We start from the raw sequence: 22,363 nt of genomic DNA, 5'->3' as shown, positions 1-22,363 counted from the left end.
TTGTTGGGTAAATCAAAGTGGAAGATTCTCTCGCCTTGTCGCTCTTTGTGTCCATTGTACTCTCCACTTTGGTTTTTGTTTTCCGTGGTTCTGTCACGTGTACGTTTGTTTCTTCATTGAGAAGTCCGTCGCGTTCTACTTGTCAGCAATCTTGATTTCAAACGCCTCTTTTTTCTTGGATTTAAGATTCTCCGTCGTAATTAACATCCTGCTTCATTATTTTTTCCTTCATTCACAACACAAATTATAAATGACGAGTTTTTGATTCAAATTATAAAATAAAGAAAAATTACCAGAGTGGTGAAAACAGACATGCAGCAACAGATGAAGGACCTGAAAAGAAATTCTGTACCCCCCCCCCCCCCAAAGGGATCATGGTGACAAGACGCAAGGGCCTAATCATAAAATTCAGTTTTATTGGGGGTAGTTTTGGGAAATCGGGGGCCCATAACTCATTTTACGTTACCTTAGGGGCTAAAGTATAATAAATCTATTCAGTTGGGACACATTTTAATTTCTTGACTTGTCGGGTACGTTTCTTAATATTCGACAAGTTCCCCTTATAGAAGAGATCCAAAAGCTCCAGGCTTGTGTTTCTTCTCTCTCCGTCTTGTGATTTTTTTTTGCTCTGGGCGAAAACCCGAGAATTGTGTTTCTCGAATCTCGCTCTATATTTGACTTCTCCGAAGATTGGCCTCTATTCGTCTGATTACGTTCGCTGAGCTAGGGTTTCGAAGAGTTCTGAGCTATGGCTGCGACGATGATGGTGAGTTCCGCGGGAGGGTTACTGGCAATGCTCAACGAAACACATCCTTCGTTGAAGCTTCACGCGCTCTCGTATCTCAACAGCTTGGTCGACCAATTCTGGCCCGAGATCTCCACTAGCGTCCCTATCATGTACTCCCTTTCGAACTTTTTCTGGTTTGGGGTTTTCTTGTTGTATTAGGGTTTTTCACTTGATCTGTTTTGCTCGGTGGGCGATTCTGGGAGAGATCGTGGGATTTCATGCGATTTATCGTTCTTTTAGTCCCCTCGTACTCGGGCCATCGGAATTTCCGGAAAATTTTGAAAAATTTCATGAGCTATTAAGTAATGCTTCAGTTCATAGACTTGGAAATGAGCCTTGGGCAATTGAGTGGGGGCCGATTTAGCTTTGTTAAGTTGAAGAGGTTGGTTTTCTAGTTTCTGAATGACCATTCGATTGTCATCCTCATGTAATAAAGAGTTCTACCTTCAACCTGAATTTACTATGTGCTTTATTACGGTTTGATGTCCTCTTACGGATATCATTTCGTGAAAATTTTGGTCCTTTAGATGTGGATGTGTGGTTCTGTCCATTCATCATTTTATTTGTCAAGGTTATGAGCTGAAGTTGTACAGGCTGTATAGGCGCATGACTCCGGTTTTCTGATACTATTAACTTTAATCTCAACAATGATCTTCAATGTTTGATAGCTGACTCGCACTAGCAATTCTGTTCTGTAGAGAGAGCTTATACGAAGATGAAGAATTCGATCAACATCAGAGACAACTTGCTGCATTGCTTGTCTCTAAGGTTTGCTTTTGCTTTTGCTTTTGCTTTTGCTAAACTTTCGAGGTGTTTGGTTATAAAAATGGTTTGTTCTCTACATATTAGTGGAGGATACATGGGATTGCATTACAGGATACGTTTCTCATAATGATTGTGAATCTTGTCTCAGGTTTTCTATTATTTGGGTGAGCTTAATGATTCACTGTCTTATGCCCTTGGGGCTAGGTCCCTATTTGATGTCTCAGAAGATTCTGATTATGTCCATACGCTCCTGGGTAAGGATCCTGAAGCTTTATCATGTTCCTTCCTTCTTGCACATGTCAGCCAGCACTGTATTTTAGGATTACAATGACTGTGTCACTGTAACATGGAACATATGATAGGAACATAATTTCAAGAATAAGTATATAGCTTACAATAGAAATAAATCAATGTTAGATATGCTCCTCGAGTTTGGTTAGGAAAGGAAAAGAACTAGATATGCTCCGTGTAAGTCCATGGCCAAGTTTGAGACCAACTTGGTTGACATATCTACTTTACTTACTATTTGAGAGATGTGAACAGGTCAATGTTAAATGTTTACTGATCTGGTACTTCTGTTATGTTTTCAGCCAAAGCTATAGATGAGTATGCTAGCCTCAGGTCAAAGGCGGTTGAGTCTAATGAGGAGGTGATCATTGACCCCAGATTGGAGACCATTGTTGAAAGAATGCTTGACAAGTATGGGGAGTTTATTGTATTTATGAACTTTCAACTTTGGATCTTCAATTGCTCTATATGGCTTGTTGTTTTGCAGATGTATTAGCGATGGGAAGTATCAGCAGGCGATGGGCATCGCGATAGAATGCCAGAGATTGGATAAATTGGAGGAAGCTATCACAAAAAGTGATAACGTTCATGGAACTTTATCGTACTGCATCAATGTTTCTCATTCCTTTGTCAACCGCAGAGAATATAGACACGAGGTGAGTCTCTTATTACTGTATGAAATGTCATACTTGGAAATTTGTCAATGACAATGTTCAATTGCAAAATTACTTCTCTAGGTTAATTAGTTCAATCCTGATTTGGCAAAAAATGATTTCATTCTCATTTTATTGATTTCATTTTTTGTAGGTGCTTCGTTTACTTGTTAATGTCTACCAGAAGCTTCCTTCTCCAGATTATTTGAGCATTTGTCAATGCCTTATGTTCTTGGATGAACCTCAAGGTGTTGCAAGCATTTTGGAGAAGCTCCTACGTTCTGAGAACAAGGATGATGCTTTATTGGCGTTTCAAATTGCTTTTGATCTGGTGGAGAACGAGCACCAGGCATTTCTCTTGAATGTTAGAGACCGCCTTCCGGCTCCCAAGATTCGTCTGGCTGAAGCAGTTCAGGCTGTTGAAACTACTACTGCTCAGGGTGAGACTCCTTCAGGAGATGTTCAGATGGTGGATGGCACTCCATCTGTGACAAATGTGCAAGAAACAGATCCTTCTGAAGCTACATATGCTGAGAGGTTAACAAAGCTTAAGGGAATTTTATCTGGAGAGACGTCAATACAGTTGACTCTTCAATTTCTATTCAGCCATAACAAGTACGGCTGTTTCTCTAAATAAATTCATACTCTAAAAGGAGTTTTTTTTTAAAAAAAATATTCTTTTATCTTATGTGAAGTAAACCGGCATATAAATACTTATATTATTGATATGTGTTGGTTGTTTATAGATCTGATCTGCTGATCCTGAAGACGATCAAGCAGTCTGTTGAGATGCGGAACAGTGTTTGCCACAGTGCTACAATCTATGCTAATGCCATAATGCATGCAGGGACAACAGTGGATACATTTCTTAGAGAGAACTTGGTAAAACAATTTCACTTCATATTTGTGTGACCAAACACTAACCCTTCTGAGTATATTGAACTTGTGTAGTATAATGTATATTCAACTTCTTTGTTTCCTTCCTTTCTGTGAATTGGCAGGATTGGCTAAGCAGGGCCACCAATTGGGCTAAGTTCAGTGCTACAGCAGGATTAGGTGTTATTCACAGAGGTCACCTGCAGCAAGGTAGGTCACTGATGGCCCCTTACTTACCTCAGGGAGGAGCCGGTGGTGGTGGAAGTCCTTACTCTGAAGGTGGCGCTTTATATGCTCTTGGCCTTATTCATGCCAACCATGGAGAAGGAATCAAACAATTTCTACGCGATAGCCTACGTAGCACTAGTGTTGAGGTGATGATTTAGTCCTTATTCCTACTTGTGGACAATCTCCCTTGATTTCCTTTATTACACAGGGAATCAAAATTTTTTTTGGGGATTAAAATGGATGCAGGTCATTCAACATGGAGCTTGCTTAGGTCTTGGCTTAGCAGCTTTGGGAACGGCTGATGAAGACATATACGATGATATCAAAAGTGTGCTTTACACTGACAGTGCTGTAGCTGGTGAAGCTGCCGGTATCAGTATGGGTTTACTGTTGGTTGGAACAGCAACTGAAAAGGCAAGTGAGATGCTTGCTTATGCTCATGAGACACAACATGAGAAGATAATAAGGTAACATAAAAGAGTATCATATGATCATCCTTTTGGTAACATGGTTTGCTTTGTAAGCACTTAATAAACTAGCATCTCGAATAATTCTTTTTTCCCAGAGGATTGGCATTAGGTATTGCCCTTACGGTATATGGTAGAGAAGAGGGAGCAGATACGTTGATTGAGCAGATGACTCGAGATCAGGACCCTATCCTTCGTTACGGTGGCATGTATGCCTTGGCCCTGGCTTACTGTGGAACCGCTAACAACAAGGCCATTCGCCAGCTGCTTCACTTTGCCGTATCTGATGTCAGCGATGATGTTAGGAGAACCGCTGTCCTAGCCCTCGGATTTGTCCTGTACTCTGATCCGGAGCAGGTCAGTTTTCTTCATCTTGCTATGAATTCCCATTTCGTATGTACTCTTATCCTCCTCACTAGTGAATCATTCTGTTTTTTTATCTGCAGACCCCTCGCATTGTATCCTTGCTTTCCGAGTCATACAATCCGCACGTTCGGTATGGTGCCGCTCTCGCAGTTGGAATATCATGCGCAGGCACTGGCCTGAGTGAGGCTATATCATTGTTGGAGCCACTTACCTCAGATGTAGTCGACTTTGTTCGTCAGGGTGCTCTAATAGCTATGGCCATGGTTATGGTCCAGATCAGTGAGGCAAGCGATTCCCGGGTCGGAGCATTTAGGCAAGTGTAGCTTCTCGGTATCTGTTCATTCCCTCAGCAGCGAAATGATTTAATCTTTTGGTATAATGATTTTCGATTTATCATTCCTTTTTGTAGGCGTCAACTTGAAAAGATCATACTCGACAAGCACGAGGATACGATGAGCAAGATGGGAGCGATTTTGGCTTCGGGGATACTCGATGCAGGTGGGAGGAACGTCACTATTCGACTGCTTTCCAAGACGAAGCACGACAAAATCACTGCGGTCATCGGCCTTGCTGTTTTCAGCCAATTCTGGTACTGGTACCCTCTGATCTATTTCGTAAGCTTGGCATTCTCCCCGACCGCTTTCATCGGTTTGAACTACGATCTCAAAGTCCCGAAGTTTGAGTTCTTGTCCAATGCGAAACCATCTTTGTTCGAGTACCCGAAGCCAACCACTGTTCCTACCGCCAATACTGCTGCCAAACTACCGACTGCTGTGCTCTCGACCTCGGCCAAAGCCAAAGCTAGGGCTAAGAAAGAAGCAGAGCAGAAAGCTAACGCCGAAAAGGTGGCAGCAAACGCAGAAAAGTCCGGCAATGAGAGCGGATCTGGAAAAGGAAAATCATCGACCGAAAAGGATGCAGACTCGATGCAGGTAGGTAATGTAGGAACATATTTCCATGACTGGACTATTCGTGATTCGATCTCTCGAGACATTTCTCCATGTTTGTCAGGTCGATAGCTCGACAGCAGCAGCAGAGAAGAAGGCTGAACCCGAGCCATCGTTTGAGATTCTGGTAAACCCGGCACGAGTAGTTCCTGCACAGGAGAAGTACATAAAGTTCATGGAAGATAGCCGATACGTTCCAGTGAAGCAAGCCACGTCGGGATTCGTCCTTATGAGAGACTTGCGTCCAAACGAGCCGGAGGTTCTTTCCTTGACCGATGCACCCACTTCGACCACGTCACCAGCAAGCGGTGCAGCCGGTGCTGGTCAATCCCAGCAACACGTAGCCACTGGCTCAGCCATGGCTGTAGATGACGAGCCTCAACCTCCGCAGCCATTTGAATACTCGTCATGATGAGAGTCTTTAGCCAAGTTTTCGAGTGATTCATGGGAACTGTTGAAATGGATTCTTTGAACTTGTTGGCTGTCTTTTCTGTGGGGAGAAAGAAACGAGAAAAATATGTTTTTGAAGTTTCGCTGTCTCCATGGCTGTTGTCACTGCATTTGCTTTGGCTAGTTTTAATGATCGTGTGGTTTTCATATAGTTTTGGTGATTAAAAAAAGTTCTCTTCCCATTTGGTTATTTTCGAACGTTTTTTTTTCATTTATGTATGTGTGTGTATATATATAATTATATTTAACAATGTATTTACAATATATTTTAAAGCATCATATTCATATGCATCGAAAATTTAATCTCAATCGACTTTATTTTAACTTGATATATCAACCATGGACCCATGGTCGGTGGTGGTACAAAAAGAGAGATATGGGGCGAAAATGAAAAGCATCATGGGCCGCATATTTCTCATGAAATGGGCCTAAAATCTTATGGACCAATCAAAACTGGGCCTCGAACCCTACTGCACCATCCGCCATAGCTTTCCCGCCAAAATCCCTCCCTCTCTCTCAGCGTTCACCCATTTCCCGATCCCTCAGTCCAGCTTTCCTCATCGATCTTGACCAAACTACGTTACGTCTCGTCAACGAGATATGGACTTCGACATTCCATTACCGGAGGAGCTCGAGCTACTCGAAGCCAACTCTCACTTCCTTGAAGAAGAAGATGACTACCTCGACTTCCACCCGCCGGAACCCTACCCAATCGATGGCGACGAAGAAGACGACGTCGAGTTCAATGAACCTCAGATTAGGAAACCGGAATCTCTGCCGTTTGTTGACGATGATTTCAACGGCTACAAACGCCCCAGGTCGCAAACTCCCGATCTGCCTTGTGACGGCAGCGGAATCTCGCCGTCTCGTGAGAAGAGAAGCAAATTCGATAATCGGAGAAATTCCGACGATGAAGACTGGCTTAGACGTTCTCCGGGGAAGGATAACGACCAAGCTATGGAAGAGGAAGAAGAGACGATTCCGCCGGAGACTATTTTGTCCAGGTAATGTTTGCGAGGTGTATCATCTGAAGAGTTTCGAAATACTTTATATTTTCTCTTGAAATTTCTTGGAATCTTTAGGTATGTTTCTGAGATTGATGGAGAATGCGTTCCGGTCACTGCACCAAATGGAGGAGAGAGGGTTTACGCGAAGATTTGCCGGGCCGATGGAGACGAGAGAGTGAAGAAACTTGATATGAAAGGGAAAACTAATGGTAGGAAGAACTTTCAAGTTTTCTCTTTTCTGCGTTGTGTGGTTTCGAAGTTATCTTTTTTATTGCCTGCAAAGTCAGAAATGAATAATCCTCTGTATGAACTTGGATTTCTTGGTTTTAGCTGCAAGTGAAAGAGTGTTCAATTGCAATTCCTTTAGGGCATACATAAAGCCTCTCCTTTGCCCTCTCTCTGTCCTGGTGGTTAGTTTACCTTCCATTGACATTGCAGGTCTTATCTCCGAACCCATCAGCATTCTTCTTCAAAAATCAGAACAAGAGGCATTCAACAGGGTAAGTGTGTGCTTTTTCGTTGAACTTGATGTGTTAATTTTTGTGACTTTCAGGGCCATTTTTCAGTATCGTTAGCTTTTGGTTTTCAAAAAGTTTTGTTGATTTCCATTCTAATGTGTACGAATGGCATGACTCATAGTTTGCATAGTCACCATTCATCATTGATTGTTGTATTGTATCTGCCCTAATCGGTAGGTGCCATCTTTTGATGTTTGAAGGTCTTGCAATCTAGTTCTGAAGATCAGAATGATGCTGCTGTTCCCACTGAAACATCTGTAATTCATGAAAAACTCTGGGTGGACAAATACTCTCCAAGTTCATTCACTGAGCTTCTCAGTGATGAGCAGACAAACCGCGAGGTATTCTGTAGCTATTTGCTGAGATTGTACGTAGATAATTGCTGAATCAATACAGTGACTTGAGGCTGAAATCTAATTGGAGCTACTCATAGATTCCACAAATGACATCCCTCAGGTTCTGCTATGGCTGAAACAGTGGGATGCTTCTGTTTTTGGCTCTGAAATTAGGAGCACCTCTGATGAGGTATTGTCTGCTCTGAAACGACATTCTACTACTAGTCATCATCAGAGACCTTATGGTTCAACTTTCACAAGGAATAACCAACTGCATAGGTGGAGTAACGGAAGTTCTAGGTTTCATAAAAATCCAGATCATGGAAATAGTAATGTTAGAGACATGCAAGACTTGTGCAGTAAAAAGTCGAAAATCACTGCCCCCCCAGAGCAGAAGGTCAGTGATTGAACAATCTATCTCTAAGTTTGGTCTTGTAAAATTCAAAGCAATTAGCACGTGATGTCCAAGCTAATCTTAATGGTCATTACTGCTGTAGATCCTGTTGCTTTGTGGTGCTCCAGGGCTTGGAAAGACTACACTTGCACATGTTGCTGCTAAACATTGTGGATATCGAGTTGTGGAGGTAAACCTTTATACCCTTTACTGGTACAGGTCAAATCTGTCGAGTTCTGGAAGCACTCTTCAATTGTTGGAATAACGTGAGACATCTCACAGATTTTGCTTGCCTGCATGACGCCGAAAAACTACGTTTTCATGTATTTGTGGCTTTCGCACATTGAATCCCTATAAACTGTGTTATCAATGTGGTTCTAGGTTGCCTTTTAAATTGCGTTAACTCAATTCATGTTGTGAATGCAGATTAATGCAAGCGATGAGCGATCATCTTCAACAATTGAGGCTAAAATACTCGATGTGGTTCAGATGAACTCTGTTACTGCTGATTCAAGACCCAAATGTTTGGTATGCTTTACCTTGTCTGCATTCTCTTTGAACCTTTGATTGGATTCCTGACAGCTGCTCAAAGTGGAGGAAACTCACTAGCATTTCTGTAGGTCATTGATGAAATAGATGGAGCTCTTGGCGAAGGAAAAGGAGCGGTTGATGTTATTTTAAAAATGGTATGTATATTCATGTTGTATTGGACTGGAGAATCGTCTGCTGTTGGAGGGTTAAATTTGCAATTTGCTGAGTTTTGACTGGCAGCACTTCATTCTTTTCCATTCCTAATGCACATTTAAATGTAAGGTGTACCTATAAGCACGCATATTAGTATCTCGCCTACTTTTGTTTGTAATTCGATAAAAATTGCAAAGTAATTGCACAGTAGTCTGTTGTTTTTGGTTCTCCCCGCCATTATAAATACTGGTTGCCAATTGTCTCCTACTTCTGCTGCCATTTTGTCTTATGGTGGTGCCTTCTGGGCCTTTATTTACCAACTAATACTAGACTTGGCCGCTTTAATTATTATATCTAGATCAGCTCCGAGGTTTTCTTTTTCTTTTTTGATATTTAATTGTGTATTGGATGCATAGGCATCAGCAGAAAGGAACCGTGCTACGAGCAAGGAAAATATAGCAAATGGACAGTCAGGAAAAACATCCTCAAAGAAGGAGCGACAAACACCGTCGCTTTCAAGACCTGTCATTTGCATATGTAATGATTTGTATGCACCTGCTCTTAGACCTTTGCGACAAGTAGCAAAGTAAGTCTTGCTTGCTATTAGTTCACTTTGAGTATCTTCCTTTCTTTCATGGGAGCATGCTGTTTCTGAACTTTTTAATTATATGCAATAAATGCTGATGTCAACTGCTTATGAAATGCTCATTCTTAATAAACCTTTCGCTCAATTTTGATGGCAAATTCTCACTGCTCACTCTTCTTCAGGATTCATATATTTGTTCAACCAACAGTGAGTCGTGTGGTAAATAGGTAAATTTTTCTCTCTTTTTTCATGGCAGGGGTATGCACACAAGAAACTTAGAATGAATTATTTCAGTTGTCCTTTTTTTTTGGGGGGGGGGGAGGAGGTAGATAGGGTGAGGAACTTTCTCATTCATTACAATTTAGAATTTTGATGTGTTTCCAGTGGCAACAAAGTGAAGCACATTGAATAATGCATGTGAATTTTTAAACATTCAATTCGTTATGGGCTAATCGTATTATAGTTGATAACTGTTTGATCAATTTTCAGCAACATGTTAGAATTAAATTTTCAATCTGGATTTAGGTTCAGAATATTTGTCACCGAACGGGATTTGATTTCATGTAACTAATAGAAACTTAATAATATATGTTGGCATCATGAAGTTTGTATTTCGTAGATATTGAATGTTGGAGACTGTTTTGGGTTGTGGTATTTGGTAAAGTATATTCAAATATAAAACTGATCCATTTTTTGATCATCTGCGCATATTTATAATGTCCTAACTATCACCTTACTGTGCTGAAATGTGCAACAATAGGCTCAAGTATATTTGTAACAAGGAGGGGATCAGAACAAGTTCATTTGCCATGACTGCTCTAGCAGAATACACTGGTATCTTTTTCATCTTCCTTCTCAAAGTACACTGTACATGTTATTTGTTATGATTTAGTCCCTGACCTGTTATATGGTCCACTCTCCACATGTTCTTAACTGTATGACCGAATTTTTTATTTGACATATTCTTGTTTCCTAAACGATTGTTTTGTCCTTTTTCGGGGGTCACAGAATGTGATATACGTGCATGCTTGAACACTCTTCAGTTTCTCAACAAGAAGAAACAAGCACTCAATGTGGTAAGACTCTTGTGGGCTTAGAGGGATTCTCTCGTAATAATTTGACATTTTCAATCCTAGGGCAGTTTGGCATTTTGTTTGATTTACCATTTGTCATAACTGATATGAGTTATGTGGTTCTCTACCTCTAAGGTGGATATCGGATCTCAAGTTGTTGGCCGGAAAGATGTGTCAAAGAGTTTATTTGATATCTGGAAAGAGGTAACTATGCAGAATTAAGTATATCCAGCATCTTGCTTCCTGGTAATGTTACTTCATAGCTGAGTATGCTTCTCCTTTGTAGCTGTTCCATAAGAGAAAAATGAAACGGGAGAAACGAAATGATACTACAGGCAGTATGAGCAACAGATTTGACTTTCTACACTCTCTAATATCCAGTCGGTATGTGCGAGAAAATGATTAGATTTTTCACATTTCATTTCTTTGTCTGATCAATCTATTCCTTCCTGCTTAACAAGTTAACTGACTGTGCAGGGGCGACTATGATTTGATTTTTGATGGTATACATGAAAATATATTGCAGCTTAGTTATCATGATCCAGTGATGGAGAAGACAGTAAGGCTCATGTGTTTCATTCCTACGTGGCTATTTTGTTCTAGATTTTAACATGATGTACCCTATGGACTAACCCACTGTAATTTACAGGCAAGGTGCTTGGACTGTCTTGGAACTTCCGATATGCTGCATCGATATATCATGCGCTCTCAGCAAATGCCCCTTTACGGTAACACTTACAAAGCCAATCCTTATCCGCCTTAGGATTTCGGACAATTATTGAATCTTATAATGGTGTTCCTTTCTGACATTTCGCTGCAGTTTATTTTCCCAGTCTTGCGATTTCTATTCATAGTAATGTGGCTCAAATTCAAAAACCAATCATCGAGTGGCCGAAGTCTCACCAGAGGTAATTTCACTATCATCTTTTACTATTTAACATGAAACTTTCCAAGGGATTCCCGCTTATCACTATTGTTCCAAATGAAACCCTCCAGATGTAGAACGTTATTGACGGAAAAGCAGGAGTCCTTGCGGTCTTGGCACCACAAAATCCCACCCTATATCGGGAGGCATTTGTCAATCAAATCATTTGTAGAAGACTCTGTTTCTCTGTTATTGCACATTCTTTCTCCACCAACTCTTAGACCGGTAATTCTAATATTCGTTCCTTTTTTTCTTGTACTTACAGTTTCTTTTTTTTCTAAATAGTCCTAATGTTGATAGTAACATCTGATATATATTTTTATTGTTCCTCCGTTATACCTTAGGTTTTCCTGCCATATGGCCAGAATGCTCATCTCTTATTCTCATTCTGTTGTCTTTCCCAAACTTCTCTTGTTCTTCGGCTTTCTGATTTCATCTCTGATGTTCATACTATCTGTCTGTTAAAGTTGAGGTCTCTGGTTTCTGTTCCTCAGGTGGCATTACACTTACTATCAGACAAGGAAAAGGATGATTTAGCAGAACTAGTAAGCGTAATGGTTTCTTATTCTGTCACATATAAGAATGTGAAACCCAATCCTGCTTCGGGTAACCTCAGAGAGGATGCTGCTTCACATGCTTTGACTCTTGCTTTAGATCCACCATTGTTCGATCTCATTAGTTTCAAGGTACCTGTGCTTCTTTTACATGTCAGCTTCTACTAGTTTTGTCCTCTGTACTAACACTCGTCTTCTCCCCGATGTTTGACAGGGCCACCAGTACAGTCATCGTGGGCTTGCCTTAGCAATGAAGCAGGTGCTGGTACATGAGGTGTGTAGCTTGTTCACGTTTGCTCTGGCTTCATCTCAGTTCAGACAGGATTTTTGCTCGGCTTCAGTTAACATCTCAGTACAGGCAGGTGTTTTGCTCGGCTTCAGCTAACATCTTGTTATAAATGTCAAACTCAGGTAGAGAAGCAAAGGATTTTGCAATCAAGCGCTGGAAGATCTCTGATCGTGGACAATCAGGAAACCAACAAGAGAAACCACGACTTGAACGGGAAATCCAATGTCGCGTCAAGTGAGGTTCGACGAAATGCAAGCACTTCTGAAGTTCCTCCGTTGGTTTCCTCTGCAAATGCTCCAACTTCAAAACCCAACTCTAAAGATGTGAAAAAGCCTTCACGCGCCGCCGTTAATTTCTTTGACAGGTGATCAAATTTTGATTTCCCGTTGTTCTTCACTTTCTTTCTTTTTTTCCCTTTTGTTATGTGCTGGAGCTTCAGTTCACAGGGAAAAAACCATGGATGAGTAGAAGTATCCATGCAACTGAAAACTTTCACTTGTGTTATTCTAGCCTGCAAAGTAGGTGTTCAAGCAATGTATGTAATCGTCCTAACCTTTTAGTGGATAAACAGGTTTAGGAAATCGAGAAAAGATTCTCGAGATGGGGTGGGACCGAAGGCTGCAACCGCAGAAAGAGACTCGAGACCGCTTCTCTTCAAGTTTAACGAGGTATGTCGTTCACTTTTGCCAACACTTGGTCACTCCGGCACCCACCGGCTGTTAAAAAACCAATCCGTTTTTTTAATTTTCCTGATTATTGCGTGTCCTTGCAGGGTTTCACGAATGCTGTGAAGAGACCTGTTAGAATGCGTGAATTTCTACTGTGATAATACTCCAAAGACCGGATATCAGGCAATGGTCCTAAACCGGTGCATACTGCAAACTTAGTAGGATTTGGCATCTTCATCAAAGTGGGTACCTTGAGAGAACGAAAATCTCTATAGAAATGTAAAAAGTGGAAGCAAACCAAAAAAAAAAAGGGGGGGGGGGGATCTTTAGGAAGAATATAGTTATAAAAAAAAAAAAGGGGGGGGGGGGGATCTTTAGGAAGAATATAGTTATCCCCAGGAAGGTAATTTTAAGGTTGAGATGAATGTCCAACAGGTAAAAGTGTTAACGATGCAGCTGCTGAAGATAGACGTGCTAAATATGAACTTTGTTTCCATTTATTCCGACAAGGGAGAGATGAAATCTCCAACGGTGAACACTTTGGAAGTAGTCTTTAACGAGCGGGAATGGTTTGTTCAGACGCAAATTCCTACGAGAGGCATATATAGACCAGAGACATTGAATATATTTATTTGTAATGGAGAGAAAGGGTGAGAGGGTCTTTAACGGGAGTCCTTGGAGAGAAAGCCATGGGCTTCCACTTTACGGGCATTGGAGAGGTCGTCCACTCCGTCACCTCTCTCGAACACAGCAGCTGCGCCCATCCCAGTCCCAATGCACATCGACACCACCCCGTACCTGCAGTCTCTCCCTCTCCTCTTCATTTCGTGCAACAATGTCCCCACGCATCTCGCCCCTGTGGCGCCCAACGGATGTCCGATGGCCATGGCTCCTCCATTGACATTTATCCTCTCTGGGTCAAGTCCCAGCTTGTTCCGGCAGTACACAAACTGCGATGCAAATGCCTACACCCACACAGAATTATCATACCCTCCTATGGTCGAAGAAGAGATCTTGAAAAGAAGTTAAAATTCTTCTGTTTTTTTTACCTCGTTGATCTCGAACAAGTCGATGTCATCGAGTTCCAGACCAGCCGCCTGCCTTAACTGCACCAGGAATGGCAACAGCTGGTCCCACCCCCATGATTGCTGGGTCTACACCAACCGCAGCAAATGTCCTACAAGTATGGAGGAGAACCGCTTAGGATGCTAGAAATGTTGTCGGAAAGATCTTACCTGAGGGGGCGGCGGGGCGCTACTCAAAGTTAACGGGCAGAGGAAATGTCATGTCACACCCACCTGAATACACCAAGAATGGGCAGTCCTTTCTGCATCGCAACACTTCTCTTCATTAGAAGAACAGCTCCTGCTCCATCACTTATTTGGCTCGAATTTCCTGTTTCAATCAAATATGAAAGACAAACGTTAGGTGAATTAATATAATGCAAAGAGCACAGATCTCTTCCTCCAGCGAAACAATTCATTCTGTAACGAACGAACCAGCAGTCGTGGTTCCGTCCTTCTTAAATACAGGCTTCAGCTTCGCAAGATCCAAAAGGGTTGTGCTCGGCCTAATCCCATCATCAACAGCGACTGTCACGGCCTTCTCATCGCCGGTCTTTGGGTCAACAATCTGAAACATGAAACACGGATCATTAACAAGTAAAAGATTATTTAACATCGATTAGCCATGATAATTTCAAGTATACGTTATCATTGCCACAAGAAGGATCAAGTAAATACCCTGGTGGTTACAGGGATTATTTCATCCTTGAATTTACCAGAAGCAGTAGCAGCAGCTGCCTTTCTGTGAGACTCAACCTAAAAAAAATACCACTTCAAGAATCAGCACAGGAGAGAATCTATGGGGTTGTGAATACATTCACACACTACACTCACAGCAGCTTGATCCTGCTCCTCCCGCGTGACACCAAACCGAGCTGCTACGTTTTCTGAAGTAACACCCATTGGAAGAAGACAGTTGTGTGCCTGTTCAAAGCTCTTCACCTGCAACAACATAATATAATAGTTACACAAACGCCGAAAAAACTAGGTGGCAAACTTGACAACATCCCAAATATGGAAGAGGAAGAGAAAAGAGAAAGTACTTTTGGGTTGACTGACCCTTCCCATGCCATTGGATTGGCTGTCATGGACTCCAACCCAGCCCCAATACCTGCATTCAATATATCATTAGCTCGGTTCAACGTGCCGAGAAAAGACAACTTCAGTCATCAAATATGGTTTTAGTCTTGTACCAATGTCATAAAATCCTGCTTTTATGGCAGCGGCTACATCAGCAACAGCTTGAAGCCCAGATGAACACTGTCGGTTCACGGTTCTGACAGGCACAGTTTCTAAAAAGGGACCAATAACAACGTGAGTACACAAAACAATAACAAAACATTCGCATGACCAAGCCTCGAAGAAAACAAACCAGGGAAGCCGGCATAGAACGCAGCCATCCTGCATTCACTGGCTCTTTGAGATCCTGCCGCCAAAACAGTTCCCACAACAATGTCACCAACTTCAGCCGGGTTAACATTTTTCTTCTCTATCAACGCCTGAGCCAAGAAGGTGTCATATAAGCAGAGCAGAAGGGAGAAAAAAATAACAACAAAGAAAGAATAGAAGGCATAGTGCATGCAGACCCTCAAAACAGGTGCAAGCAAGTCGTCTGGATATGTGTCCTTGAAGCCCCCACGCTTCGATTTGCAAAGTGCTGTCCTATATGCCCTGTGAGATACCGAAAGGTGGGTTATTCACAAGAAACTTGGAAACAAAAACACGAGAGAGAGAGAGACTTACGCGACAATCACAACATCATCCCCATATAGTGAAGCCCTCTGATATGAAGCACTGTCTCCCGCCAAGCAGGCTGAGGCCTGGTAAGTTGGTAACAACACATTAATAAGATCAGTTAAACAAGAGTATTGATAATTCCAGGCAAATCACAAACATGAATTAGAGAGATGAAACTGTCCGCCAAAGCACACATAGTGACAGCTTTAGACGGATTATATGCAAACCAAAGCAACGTAGATGAGAGGTAAACATCTAAAGTATCAAATTTTTGTCACGTACAACGTTTCTGGAGAACATACACCGACCATTATAGAGTTTGAAGTTAAGAAATCAAAATCTTGTGTTAAATTGATTTCAGAAGGCAAGGGCAACCTCATTGGACGACAAACTGTCAACCCTACAGCTAAATGCATGTCGGGAAAAGTAGCATTTGCTCTGAGTTTATGATTTCAATCAGAAAAGTTTGACTTTAAAGGCATGGAAAAAGAACTTTTCCACAAACACAAAAAGACATGAGAAACTTCCAAGAAAAAGATTATGCACGCTTGCTACAGAACACCAATAACCGAAATCCAAATTATCCAATAGATCAAACAACCAAAAGGGAGATTCAATCTCGATCCCATAAACCAAGTCGCAAATCAAAACCACAAACCCGCTCAACAATCAAACCAATCCCAGTTCTTCACGCTAAAGCCATAATTTTTCAGCTCAAACACCAATGAGTACTGAACAAACCATACCTGGCCATCGAATCAAACGAACAAACCAGAATTCCCGGCGAAAACCTAGAAACAAAAAGCAAGATCGGGTTTCAGAGAGGGAGGGTGCTTACAGAGAGAGAAGCCTCGAAATTGTGCGAGGAAGAAGAAGAAGGACGGAGATGCTCAAGCAAAACCCTCTGCCTCTCGATCGCTTTCTCCATCTTCTCCGATTAGAACAGAATCGAATCGTCTTCTTGGAAAATTTCGGTTCAACACGACACTATAATTTCTCCGACGAGATGATATATATATATATAGGCCCGTGCACTGTTTGGTTTGGCGGTTCGTGACCCAAAAAGATTGATAAATAAATCAATCAAAATAACTTTTGGACCGAAAAATCCGATAATATTTTGTGTATCTGTATAATAATCGGATAATGCTTTCTGGAAGAAAAAAAACACCAACTTATATTTCAGGACATTATTTATTGTTATTTGACATCTAAATTTTGGGAGTTAATTAAAACCTATAATAATCGGATAATGCTTTCCGGAAGGAAAAAAACACTTCAACTAATATTTTAGGACATTATTTATTGTTATTTGACCTCTAAATTTTGGGACTTAATTAAAACCTTAATCTTTAAATTGCATCTAAATATTTTACCAGAAAAATTGCATGAAAAACATTGAACCCTCCGTTTCAAAATAATTATTGTTTTAGATTATTACATATTTTTTTAAGATAAGATAGGAAAAGTCATATATAACTTTATTTAATAATAAAAACAATATTATTATTAATAATTTATTAGAATTTAATAGAGATGAAATTGAAAATTATTGTAAAAAAATATTTTGAAAGAATAACAAATATTTTAAAATATGAAAAATAACGTAAAAACTATAAATATTTTGAAACATGTATTTTTACTTCCGTCGAGAGTCTAATTAATGTTTGACGTGTCAGGTTAAGAAGATAGGGTTGGTTGAGTCTAGGCTTTGTAATGCGTGCCCACCAATGGGTCAATTCTCTAAAACCTCTAACTTCATTTTATTACACCCCAATGTTTCTGGCAATATTTTAAGCGGCCACTAAAATTTTATTTCGTTCAAAAAGGCCCCATATAATTTTAGCCCAGAGGAGTCAAACAGGGCCTTCTGTTGTAAATTGTAATAAATCTCTAAAATCACAGTCTTTGATTAGTAATTTACATTTTTTCTAATTAAACATTATATGTGCTCTGTGTGAATGGATGCGTATATATGTACACGTACACATACACATATATATATATATATATGTATATGACATGTAACATATATGTCGTGCCTACAAGAGAAAATAAAAACTAAACCACTGCTAACTCAACGGTCAAGATCGTCCAAAAAGAATGGAACATAAGCCAAACAGCGCGATCTGAACCGTTCGATATGGTTCCGTTATAATTTCCACTGTCACATAGGATAAACAACAGATACTGTTTCTCGTCTATGTCCCCAATGCATAGCGAAGGCCAAGAACGGTAACAAGTACAACAACATAAGACATCAAATGAACGACACACAAATCACCAGATCGATCTCTCGGTTTCCGGAACACGAACAAGAACCAGGAAATCGAGTAGAAAGATTCATCTCCTGATCCTCCTCACCGATACGACTCAGGGCGTTTTGGCTTGCTCTGTATCACCTGCTCGATCTTGTCCAGGACCGCAGGAGTCAGCAACGGTATAACATCAACGGCCTTCATGTTTTCTTTGATCTGCATCATGAAAAAAAACACAATCTTTTTCAGCTCTTGGATTCAAGAATCTATCAGCAGCTTTACTGTACTAGGTTTCTGAATTCAAGTTTGTTCTTTCGGGCAAGCGGGTTTTGCTGTGTTTTAATTTACAGGTAAACCCATCACCATAAACTTTGCAGATAAGCTGGGATTATAGAAATGAATAAGATTGGATGTATGGTTTATATGAGAAACTGGGTTTGAATAACTAACCTGGGACTCTTTCGTAGCACCAGTGATGACAGATGACACGTTAGGATTTGAGGCACACCAAGCAATAGCGAGCTGAGCTAACGGCACCCCTAGTTCATCCGCGATTGGTTTGAGGCCGTTAACTTTCCTCAGTACGTCATCTACCAGTGACCTGTTGGCCAGGTTCTGCAAACAAAGAAATCAGAAGAAAGATCGCATCATTTCTGCTCAAGTAAAGGGCTTAACCTGAGAATTTAGATACAAAAGCAGAGATCTCGATATCCAGGGGCAACAACAGATTCACTGTTCATGACCAAGAATGCAAGAAACTGTATGTACATGAGCTGATTTGTAAGCGAGCAAAGCCTTACTTTGTAATTCTCCAATGCAAATCGGCTGTCAGGAGGAATAACTCCCTTGTTGTATTTTCCGGTGAGCACACCAGATGCAAGTGGGCTCCATGTAGTAAGACCTATGCCATAGTTGGTGTACAGAGGGAGGAACTCTGTTTCAACCTGCACAATACAAACCCATAAGTAAAGAATCTGGGTTTATCGGTACCTCTAATGCACCAAGAATGGAATAAAAGCATAAAAGACTGTTCAAGAGAGGTGGACGTGCAGTAAGTTTACCCACAGAACAGAACTAACATAAGTCGAAACTGCATCTGATCTACCACTATTTCCCAAAATTATGTAAATAATTCAACGATTCTTTCTTAGGACAAGATATGCGAGCAGAGTAAGGATAGGTGTTAGGTACGAACTTTGTGCCTGGCGAACATGTTATACTCCGGCTGCTCAACGATTGGCCCAACCAGATCCAACCTCTCGGCAACTGCCCATGCCTCTGTTATCTGTTGGGCTGACCACTCACTTGTACCCCAGTAGAATGCCCACCCCTTATCTATCACATAGTTCATCGCCCTCACTGTCTCCTCGATCGGAGTTGAAGTATCCGGCCTGTCACAGAAATCACAACACATAAAAAGAAGAATCTGTCATGTAGATTTTGCAAGACTCTAGTGAAACAACATTGTGAACGCCATTACAACGAAAGATGTCTTTTTTCCCATATTTAAATTACATTCCTTACAGATCACTAAAACCATAGCATAAATATAGAAAGCTGTATATCTGGACAATCAGCAGCAACCACAAAACAAAATCAAATGAAAACACAGTACAAACTAACAGATCCACAAAACACCCACAAAAAAAAAAACTAATACCTCACTGATGCGAGACTATTTGGCCAAAAGATCAATTCACCAGACAAAGGAAACCAATACCCATCTTCGCGAAACTAATCTACTAGATCAATGATATGAAATTGTTAAAATCTTAGACAGGTTTGGTTTATGACATCCAATGTCTGATAATCATCAGACTGCAAGAACACCTTTGTTAATGCTCAATCTATTATAGATTACAAATTCTTGTAACTGTGCACCACAAAAGATTAAGGGGATCTCAGCATAGTCTATCAACCGGCATGAATACACGTACGTATAACGAAATCTCACGAGCTAGAACGGCGCAGTTAAAAAATGCCTTAAATACTTTCTCCTCAGATCTCGAGATTAACAACAACAAAAAGACAGAACAAATAAATGCTCAGACAACAGTGCAAGAGAAATTCCAGACAAACCCACTTCATTAAATCGATAAAATCAACACACTTCAGATCAAATCAATCAAAGGCCCCGTAACTTGAAGATGAAAAGAAAATAAAAAATCAAACCTTTACCTGTGGCAATAAAGCACATCGACGTAATCCATATCAAGTCGCTTGAGAGAGGACTTGGTTCCTTCGACGATGTGTTTCCGCGACAAACCCTTATCGTTAGGACCAGGCCCACCCCAGAAGATCTTAGTGGAGACGACGATGTCGGATCGGCGCCAACCCAGCTCGCGAATCGCCTGACCCATGATCTCTTCGGCTCTGCCATTGGCGTAAACCTCGGCGTTATCGAAGAAATTGACGCCATGGTCGCGACAACACTGGAGAATCGACTTCGCCTCCTTCACATCGAGCTGGTTCCCGAAGGTCACCCACGCGCCGAACGAGAGCGTGCTCACCTTCAATCCTGATCTTCCCAAATGGTTGTACTGCATTTTTTCCCCTACAACTTTTGCTTTCACTTGGATCTCTTCCTGGGTATGGATAGATGGATCTGCTGATTTCGTTAGTCTGTGTCAAACCGAAGTGACAGCTCCGTGACGCCCCCCCCCCCCCAAAAAAAAAAAAGAGTATTCTTGTAGTACGATTCTACACAGTTCAAATGTTAACCGGTCCGGTTAACGAGATAACCGAAATTCCAACTGCGATAACCTGAATACCGAACATCAATTCTTCGATCAAATAAGGCATTTTTCTGGTTTGTGTGTGTTGACCAAAAAAAATGCAACGTGTAAAATTTAAAAAAAAATGATAAAAGCGTGTACTAAAGCTAAGGGGCGGTGGAACTTGCCTGGGGAGAGAGTAAGCATGACGTGGCAAAATTGAGATCTCACTAGTGTTTCTAGATGGGCCAATTATGGGCCTTGAAAAACCACACACATCCATAGAGCATAATATAAACAACAATTCGGCCCAACGCACAATTACCAAATTAACCCTATATATATATTATTTAATAATTGCTAGTAGATTTTTTATTTTGGGAAATTTGTAGCGGCTAATTATGAATGCGTTGTTGATGGTTGGAGGAACAAATGGCGTATGAAAGCATGTGATCTGTGGGGTTATGCATTGACATTGTAATGAGCCACACACACAAATCGAGTAGAGGTTGTGACAATATTCATTCTTCAAAAAAAAAAAAATCAAGAAGATGATCCAAAAACGAATTATTAAGTCATAATTAACCTAACAAATTTTGCTTCGCAAATGGTTAGAATCATTCATTCATGTAAACGTTAAATTGAATTGTAAATAATTATTATTTAGAAATATCAAATAAAATTGTAATGATATTTTTATATTTCGGTTGATTCTCTATTGTATTTTTTTTTTTAATGAAAGAGAAATTAGTGGTCTCGTGGTTATAGAAGAATCACATCTTATAAAAAAAAATTAATTAAAAATGTATTATATACGATATTGGGTGAGGAAAATTGGTTATCGGCTCATTCACCAGTGGATCCCACTTAAAGGGAACTTCGTTCTACTATTTTTGTAACGTTCGAAGTTGTCGGTGCTGCTACTAATATAGTGAGAAACCAAATTAATAAATAAAATAAAATGAACAATTTTCCAACATATACATCAATGTATACATTTATTTAACGATTTCTCCCATTAATTAATGACTGTATGTGAGTGTATATTGTCATTTGTGTGTATGAAAACCTATTTCACACTTCGATCTTTGTTTTTAAATTTCATCTACGGATGTTATCCTGTTGATTAAATGTAATGATATGTTCCACGCTGTTAAATTGATGAGTACATTTTTTATTCTTTTTAACCCCTAAAAAAAAGTATATCTCTCTTTGTGAGTGTGTATATATATATATATATATATGAAGTATTGATCAATATAAAAATTTACTAAAACTCAATTACAAATTTACAATATATATATATATATCACACATCCAACACTATTTTGGTCAACAGAAACATACACAAATTTGGTGGATTCAAATATGGCATTTAAAGGCATATTAATTAGTTCATGACTATCGTTTTCAAATTTCAAAATTCTAGTCAAAATATAAGGGACATTATTAAGGACGTCAAATTTCTTCTGCGTTGTGTTTATGACAAGGTCAAAATTGATGCAGCGGTTCTTATATAATTCATTAGAGTTTAAATAAAAACAATTGCGAATTAAAACTATATATATATACACACACATATGACATATGGCGTCAATGGGATTCTGGCTGTTTTTCACTTGGCGAATAATCTACGAAAAAAATAAATTATATAAAAAGAAAAGTAGAAAAAAAAACACCGATTAGTTAAAAAAATAGTAATTAGAGACCAATTTGGCCGCTAGTTTTGG

At 40.2% G+C, this 22,363-nt stretch overlaps 4 protein-coding genes across 4 annotated transcripts; 2 read left to right on the top strand and 2 right to left on the bottom strand.

Annotated features, from left to right (window-relative positions):
- Window positions 1–589: 589 nt before the first annotated feature.
- Window positions 590–6,011, top strand: LOC104826112 (26S proteasome non-ATPase regulatory subunit 1 homolog B). Its single transcript, XM_010558645.1, has 13 exons — window positions 590–897; window positions 1,486–1,555; window positions 1,701–1,806; window positions 2,143–2,251; window positions 2,328–2,496; window positions 2,648–3,108; window positions 3,240–3,375; window positions 3,495–3,743; window positions 3,844–4,064; window positions 4,163–4,421; window positions 4,511–4,743; window positions 4,840–5,362; window positions 5,442–6,011. Exons 1-13 carry the CDS (start codon window positions 749–751, stop codon window positions 5,787–5,789), a joined length of 3,033 nt encoding a protein of 1,010 aa, XP_010556947.1. The 5' UTR covers window positions 590–748; the 3' UTR covers window positions 5,790–6,011.
- A 297-nt stretch (window positions 6,012–6,308) lies between these two features.
- Window positions 6,309–13,191, top strand: LOC104826111 (chromosome transmission fidelity protein 18 homolog). Its single transcript, XM_010558644.2, has 23 exons — window positions 6,309–6,831; window positions 6,910–7,043; window positions 7,273–7,334; window positions 7,553–7,693; window positions 7,809–8,084; window positions 8,185–8,271; window positions 8,508–8,609; window positions 8,702–8,767; window positions 9,182–9,351; window positions 9,534–9,578; window positions 10,112–10,185; window positions 10,360–10,427; window positions 10,560–10,628; window positions 10,711–10,808; window positions 10,902–10,983; window positions 11,074–11,152; window positions 11,245–11,332; window positions 11,421–11,574; window positions 11,844–12,035; window positions 12,118–12,177; window positions 12,315–12,556; window positions 12,764–12,860; window positions 12,965–13,191. The coding sequence occupies exons 1-23, from the start codon at window positions 6,428–6,430 to the stop codon at window positions 13,016–13,018; spliced, it is 2,844 nt and encodes a 947-aa protein (XP_010556946.1). The 5' UTR covers window positions 6,309–6,427; the 3' UTR covers window positions 13,019–13,191.
- A 141-nt stretch (window positions 13,192–13,332) lies between these two features.
- Window positions 13,333–16,685, bottom strand: LOC104826110 (3-ketoacyl-CoA thiolase 2, peroxisomal-like). Its single transcript, XM_010558643.2, is given in 13 exon segments — window positions 13,333–13,825; window positions 13,910–13,960; window positions 13,962–14,037; window positions 14,159–14,255; window positions 14,360–14,492; window positions 14,603–14,680; window positions 14,759–14,866; window positions 14,968–15,035; window positions 15,118–15,216; window positions 15,297–15,423; window positions 15,511–15,595; window positions 15,668–15,744; window positions 16,500–16,685. Coding segments are annotated over 13 exon segments (1,392 nt in total). The 5' UTR covers window positions 16,590–16,685; the 3' UTR covers window positions 13,333–13,522.
- A 1,087-nt stretch (window positions 16,686–17,772) lies between these two features.
- On the bottom strand, window positions 17,773–20,578 carry LOC104826109 (probable voltage-gated potassium channel subunit beta). Its single transcript, XM_010558642.1, has 5 exons — window positions 20,098–20,578; window positions 19,115–19,310; window positions 18,720–18,863; window positions 18,370–18,534; window positions 17,773–18,135 (listed from the first exon to the last, which is right to left on the bottom strand). The coding sequence occupies exons 1-5, from the start codon at window positions 20,463–20,465 to the stop codon at window positions 18,022–18,024; spliced, it is 987 nt and encodes a 328-aa protein (XP_010556944.1). The 5' UTR covers window positions 20,466–20,578; the 3' UTR covers window positions 17,773–18,021.
- Between the last annotated feature and the right edge of the window lie 1,785 nt (window positions 20,579–22,363).

The sequence above is a fragment of the Tarenaya hassleriana genome, unplaced genomic scaffold, assembly GCF_000463585.1.
Source record: "Tarenaya hassleriana unplaced genomic scaffold, ASM46358v1 Cleome5, whole genome shotgun sequence".
NCBI classification, from domain to species: domain Eukaryota; kingdom Viridiplantae; phylum Streptophyta; class Magnoliopsida; order Brassicales; family Cleomaceae; genus Tarenaya; species Tarenaya hassleriana.
The sequence above is the reverse complement of the archived record's forward strand: the minus strand, read 5'-3'. Positions and strand labels throughout refer to the sequence as shown.